Source organism: Erythranthe guttata, chromosome 5, assembly GCF_056151865.1.
Source record: "Erythranthe guttata isolate IM_541 chromosome 5, IM_541, whole genome shotgun sequence".
NCBI lineage: Eukaryota > Viridiplantae > Streptophyta > Magnoliopsida > Lamiales > Phrymaceae > Erythranthe > Erythranthe guttata.
The window spans coordinates 8,127,758-8,134,790 of NC_142537.1; the positions used below are offsets into that span (position 1 = coordinate 8,127,758).

The following is a 7,033-nucleotide window of genomic DNA, read 5'->3' on the forward strand; positions in this document are numbered from 1 at the left end:
ACCTTACGATTCGTCGCTAGGTCTCGGATATGAGGGCGACGAAATGGAGAATCGTCGCAAAGAATGACTTATTATTTCAATCAGACCCTAATTCGATCTATTTCCTCCCCTCTCTCTCAAACTTTCTCCCCTTCTCTATTTCCTCCGATCTGCCGTTGCCGTCGCCGACAGCCGCCCGCCGCCGCCGCCTGCTGCTGACGGTTCGCCGTCATCCCACCGCCGTCATCCCGCTGCCTAATTCGCCCCCAATCTCCGCTGCCCGATCCGTTGCCGTCGCCAGCCGTTGCCGTCGCCGATGATCCACGTGATAGGCCATGGGCGGTTCCGATTGTTATTAAACCAAGAGACAACTTTGCTTTGACTCCTGATGATCTCAATGTAGTTGAAGATGAATGTTATGAGACACTTCCTATAAATAATGACATAAATGCTATAGATGATATGGAAGAGTGACTAATTCTATTTGTTGTTCTAATATTTTTTTGAAGTCTTGTTAATTAGCTTGTTTGGATTGTAATGTACTTGTTTTAATGTTATCATTTTATTTGCCATAATTTATTATTGTTTTCAATTTATTTGTATATATATTTCTGTATATGTGTATCTTATTTTCTTTCTCAGGCGAGCAATGTCGACGGAAGATATTTCTGTTGAGCCTATAGCTGATGAGTCTACAAGTACCGATATAGTTGATCTGGAGTTTGACGGTATGGGTATTCCCGTTGCACCCGGGAGGTACAAGTTGGCGGTGGCAATTAGTAACGAGGTTACACATTGGGACAATTTTGATCCGTCTATTTCATGGCATAAGCACAAGAAAGAGGGTTGTGTCGAAGGATTGTGGAAAGCATTTAAGGTATTTGAAAGTTCAAATTATTTTATTTATTTCAGTTATTATAATTATTTTGTTATCAATTAATTATGGAATTTTTTGTATGCCTTTTAGGAAACGTGGAAACTTCCTGAAAATGAGGCTACGAAGAAATGGTTCAACGAGACGGCCAATTGTCGTTGGAAAGATGCAAAAAATAAAAGATTGAAGGCGGTTTTTGATAAAGCGCCTAACCTTGCAGCTGCTAAGGCAAATCGTCCGGATAGGATTAGCGCTCAAACTTGGGAGAGGCTATGTGATCAGTTTCATTCTATTTCTACTCCGGGGGATGATGGGAAGGTAAATTTTATGCTTTTAATTTATGATTATATTTTCATATGTTTATGTGTATTAATTTGTGCAATATTTTTCACAGTCCAAGTCCACTAAATGCAAGGACTCGAGAAAGAAAGTGTCGACAGACCACCATTGGGGTCGAACAAGTATCAATAGTTGGTCCTATAATCATGTAAGTGGCTTAATCTATAATTTTAATTTATTTAAGTTTATATAAAATACATACTTATTGAATAATCTATTTTTTAGTTTAAAAAGTTTGGCAAAAATCCTACCGTGGTTGACACGTATAAGAAAGCCTACATGGGCATTGATGCGTTGAGGGAAACCAGACCATCTATTAGTGAGGAAGGAGAGACAGAGCCGTATAACGGGACAGCAACTCCTGAACAACTTCTCATTTCGGTAAGTAAAGTGTAATTATATTCTTTAATCAGTAGTATGTTAATTCTTTATATGTTTAGTTGGGATATATGGATATGGATGTGGTTTTTATCTATGAATATGGATATGCTGTTGTGGTTTATTATATGGATATTTTAGTTTATCATGTTAATTGTTTGATATGTTAATTTATTACGAAGTTTAGATGTGTGGCTATGGATTTTTTTTTAATATGTCAAGTTGTTGTGTACTGGTAAGGATTTTTTTTGGGTATGCTCGTATTTAGATGTTATGCTGTCGAATTTTTGGCTAAACTTTTGTACATAATCATTTTCAGGCTGATTTGGAGCGAGTTTACGATGAGACCATGCGTGATGGAAGTGACGAAAGCACGGCCAACTCGACTGCAATTGAAAAGGTTTTGGGAAAGAGTAAAGGCCTTGGAATTAAAAGTTCAAGCACAAGGATTGGAAAGTCGAGATTTTCTTCAACACCATCAGACGTGGAGATTCAACTGGAGATTCAAATGAAGGCAATGCAAGAACAAATGCAAATGAAAGACGAACAAGTGAATCGATTGGAACAACAATTGCACGAAACCCGAGAAACAAATAAAGTTAAAGATGAAAAAGTTGATCGATTAGAAGAGCAATTGCAGGAAACCCGAGCTCTTTTGAACAACTTGCTCGAGCGTTTTAATGGTGGAGTATAAAAACGAGATGAAATTAGTGTGCCTCTTGAACTAATACATTTATGGTTTCAAGTTTTTATGTAATTTTTGAATTGATGTTTGTGTTCTTTTTTGATATTTAATTGGTAATCGTGGTTTTTAATATTTTTGAGTAAATATGGTTTTGGTTTTTTTTTTTTTTTTAACAGGTGATTTTATTTTGTAATAAAAAATAATTAAAATAAATAAATTAATAAAAAAAAAAGGTTTGCAACGAAATATAATTCAGTTTTCGTCGCCACAAAAAATAGAACCAGGCGACGAAACAACTATTTAGTCGCCCATAAATTCGGTGAACTTGCGACGAAATAATAACATTCGTAGCATATACATGCGACGATATTAGTTTTCCGTCGCAAACAATAAAAAAATATTTTTTTCCAGAAAATACGGTTTTCGCGACGAATGGATGGTTTCGTCGCCAGACTTTGCGTCGCAATTGTATTTTCGTCGCTGACTTTGCGACGGGGCTGTACGCGACGATTTTTTAATGATTTGGCGACGAAAATAAATCGTCGCTATCCGCGATAAAACGTCGCTAGATGACGAAATGCGTCGCGAAATTTCGTCGCCAGTGTTGCATTTTGGCCTAGTGGAAGTCAAAGTCCAAAAGAACGTGGATTAAGGGCTCAAGCTCATTATATTGATTAAAGACCTAATTAGAATGATACTATAATTAATATAAATAAGACCTCAATCTCATGGTAAAATTTACGTTTTATTCTCTAGTCTTGATCCCTAGAACTCTATTGTTTTACCTATCCACCTACTTGCCCAGGCATCTATCTGACTTCAGCGTCGGAAGGATTCCCGGTGGATCAAACCCAACTTAGTTCATGTGTCTTAGTCTTGCAGGTTTGAGATTCAGGTGTTCATCTTTACGTGGCAGGGACTCCGACCCCAGTTACCTACTCGCGTGCAATGACCTACCCTCGTGTTCCCGTTGAATCCACCCAAGGTGAGTGATACAACATCAATACGTAAGTGTTACAAAAATCGTAAAAACAATATTAGAATATTTATGCTATCTTTAGCAAAACAACGTGTGATATAAAATTTGTTGTGATTTTGCTCGACTATTCGAAATTTAGTGAAAAAAATATAAATTACTGTGTTAATAATAAAATTATTGTCTGAGATAGTAATATTGAATACAAAAACAGTAATATTATTGTCCCGAACACTAATATTACTGTCTCGAACAGTAATATTGTGAATATGTTCTACCGCACAGTAATATTATTGCATGAGACAGCAATATTACGATCGAAGACAGTAATACTACTGTCGAAAACAACAAAATTGCATGCCAAGACGATAAAATTAATTAACACAGTAAAATTACTGTCTCAGATAGTTAATTACTGTCGGAGACAGTAATATAGCAGGCCAAGACAGTAATATTAATTAAAATATTTTTTTTAAGAAAAAACTAGTTTTAAAAAATGAAAAGAAAAAAAAGGTCAGCGCCGGAGACCGACGGTTGACCTGCCAGAAAAACAAAATAAAAAAAAAAAAAATTCAAAAAAAAAAAAAAAAAGGTCAACAGCGGCTGACCGGTAGTGGCTGTCAAAATTGGGGTCAAAATTCGAATAAGGGTCATAATTAGTTAATTGGTGAAATTTGACTAAATTGTGGTATAAATCATGAAATTTGAGTTGAATTAGGGTTTCAAGGAATTGAGATTAATTTTTCACCTCTCCTGTCCGCTCATCTCTGCCGCAATCTTCACCTCTCCTCCGCCATCTCCCATATCATCTAGATACGTTACACTCGCAGTCAAGGAACCCAAGTCGAAGAAGCAACACCGAGGAAGTTGAAGCCTGGTCCAAGATTGGCTATGGTGGCGGTGGCTGGGGCTAAGATTTCGACGGTGATGGTTTGAATCTCGAGTGAGTTTGAGGACATATTTATGAAGATATGAAGGTCATAGCGGCGATGAGAATAGTGGGGTGAGGTGTTTGTATATGTGTGCATAGAAGTTATGGGGGAAGTGTGTGTATTTGTGGGTTACTGCAGTCTTTTTTCCAACTGGAGAGAAGGCTAAATTGAAAATACTTGGGATTGAGTTGAAAATTTTGAAGACTTCATTTGGGCCTTACAAATTTCTGGGTGGATCTTTCATTTTTAAAATGTATGTAAAGGTTACTAAAGTCTTTTAATACCAAAAAACACGCCATCAGTCACATAATTTTCGAGTGTAATACGCGGTCATGGGCTAGGGGACTTTGCGGTAAGTAAAACTATCATAGGGGTGCCGTTTGCTAAAAAAACTTATTATTTGGACGTTTTTATGGAATAAGTTTGAGGGATTAAATTCTCAATGGTTGTTCTTCAACAACTCTTCAGGATATTTTGCAACTGAATTCTTACAAATTATTCTTACCGATACAATTTTTTTATAATTTATAATAATCACGGAGGTCAATACTTCCACCTTGATAATATTGATTTCTAGCTCTATATAGCGACGAGGTCAATATTCCGAATTCTTCAATTGAACCTTGCTTTTGATTGTTCCGTTCTTGCTTCCGCGTAAGATATTTGGATCTTGTAACAAGTTCTACATGTTTCGTATCAATTGGTAACCAGAGCTAATTTCCAAAAATGTTACACTTAACTTATTTTTAGGTCTTTGTTTTGTTTTCGTTCTTTGATTTGTTTCATGTCTGTTTTTGTTGTGTCTTTTAAAATATCTCATATTTTCTTGAATTTTGTTGGCTGTTTTTTCCAGTTGAAGTTAGGATTTGTTAGTGCAAATTAAAAAAAAAAAAAAAAAAAAAGAGAAGAAACAAATTCAAAAATTAGCCAAGAAAAATTTCTTGTAAGGAGTTTTAATAGATTTGGACAAGAGTATCCAAGTAACGAAGGATACAACTACTTTCCTAGTACTCGAATATCCTATTTCCTAATCTACTTTGCCTCCTAATTGAAATCCAATTCTATATTAGTTTCCTAATGCATATCTAATTATTTCTTACATTTTTTTGTTTCCCTTATCACTAAATTCGAAATTCTTGTTTTATTTTTCGCCAAATACTTGAATTGATCAAATTCTATTTAGCTTTGAATAAAAACAAAAATTTCACTTAAAATTTTCTCGATTAGTTTCTTTAGAACTTTGAGGGATTTTATGGGTGTAAAAAAAGGCGAGAGAGTGTCCGATCAAAAGAGGATAAAAGTGAACTGTGTGAAAACATGTGTGCACTTGAGTGAAAACAATGTTGAGTGATACACGTGAGGGAGTGGTGAGGAAAATCTTGGCAATGCTTGGTTCGGTTTTCATGTCACTTTTATTCTTTCCCCGAAATGAATTTGTGTTTGTTAAAGTTTCTAAAAGGAATTCCCAACACAACTTCTAAAGTCTCTCTCCTTCAGACATGATTTGACTATTACGATAAAAAGATTTGACTTCTACACTAAAAATTGTCTTCACTTAAGAACAAATAAACATCACTTTATTTTTCAAAAATTCTTCTACGATACATTTCCCCAACACCTTTAAACATGAGTGACCGCTACAGTGTATTTTGTCTCATCCAAAATTATAAACAAAAATTAATTTCATTTTCAAATTATTCCCTCAAAACATATTTCTCTAAAATAAAATGGAAATAACATCCAAAACGAATCCAAACATTGCCCTTGTTTCTTTAACAACATTTTATAGTTCTAGTACCATGTCAAGGAAGGATAGTAGTGATGAAAGGAACGGGAAGTTTATGGCAAGGGAAAAAGAGCAACATTTCTAATGTCTGCATTTAACCCTTGATCAAGGAATGCAATATCAAATCAATGAGTTGCATATGGAAAGACATGCACTTGTGCCACAAATGCGGTAACATATTTTCAACCCGTTGTATACCAAAGGGACGAAGAAGAGTTCAAAGAAGAACCTGAGGTTGAGTTTAATACTTCGAGACGAGAGCGTAGAGTATGAGGGAACAAAAAAGATAGATTTGAAAAACCGAGGGGAGTTGATGTGGGACGAGAAAAGAAATAATATTGACTGAAACCTCAACTTGATCAAATTGATTATAACGTCTTTCCAAGGGAAGAGTGATCATCAGGCATACGTAGAATGAAAAATAAAGTTTGAGCTAGTGTTCGATTATCACAATTATTCCGAGGAAAAAAAGGTGAAGCTCGCAGTTGTGGCATTTACCGACTATCCAATTATTTGGTGGGAACAATTTGTAGTGACTAGACATTGAACTGGTGAAACACCAATTGTGGACTGAGAGTCCATGAAAGCACTCACGAGACGGAGATTTGTGCATTTGAAATTGCAAATCATGAGGCAAGGTACTAAATCAGTCGAGATGTATCACAAAGAGATGAAGATCACTATGATTCAAGCTAACGTTGAGGAGCATAGAGAGGCCATCATGGAAAGATTTATTTGCAAGTCGAATCGGGAGATTGCTAATGTAGTGGTGTTGACAATGCACATAAGATCGACCTTCGAAGTGGTTATCAAGTCAGTTCGACGTTTAAAATATTTCTGATCTGTCTCCGTTTGGTGTAGGCTCGGAGTCAAGGACAAATCCTTTTCAAGTGGGGGAGGATGATACAATCCAACTGTGAATGCGAGCTAGTGCCGAGCTGGATGAAGGAGATGATGGTTGGAAAAGATGCATGCACCAAAAGGAACGATTACGCGAGCTCAAGCCAAGCGGATTGAAGCATCCATGCTTAAGTTAGTAGACACGAGCTTGGAAAGGAAGAGTTGTTAAGGCATGGTTCGGTCC

At 36.2% G+C, this 7,033-nt stretch overlaps 1 protein-coding gene across 1 annotated transcript; it reads left to right on the plus strand.

The window, feature by feature from the left end:
* The first annotated feature begins 682 nt into the window (after positions 1-682).
* Positions 683-2,335, plus strand: LOC148770549 (uncharacterized). Its single transcript, XM_088818249.1, has 5 exons — positions 683-856; positions 947-1,171; positions 1,248-1,340; positions 1,418-1,573; positions 1,890-2,335. The coding sequence occupies exons 1-5, from the start codon at positions 710-712 to the stop codon at positions 2,262-2,264; spliced, it is 996 nt and encodes a 331-aa protein (XP_088674375.1). The 5' UTR covers positions 683-709; the 3' UTR covers positions 2,265-2,335.
* Positions 2,336-7,033: the final 4,698 nt, after the last annotated feature.

Bases quoted from the DNA above. Each gene is read 5' to 3' on its own strand.
- LOC148770549 (XM_088818249.1), top strand. From the start codon at position 710: ATGGGTATTCCCGTTGCACCCGGGAGGTACAAGTTGGCGGTGGCAATT. The intron at 1,172-1,247 runs GTAAATTTTATG...TATTTTTCACAG, and splicing joins CTCCGGGGGATGATGGGAAG to TCCAAGTCCACTAAATGCAA. The intron at 1,574-1,889 runs GTAAGTAAAGTG...AATCATTTTCAG, and splicing joins CTGAACAACTTCTCATTTCG to GCTGATTTGGAGCGAGTTTA.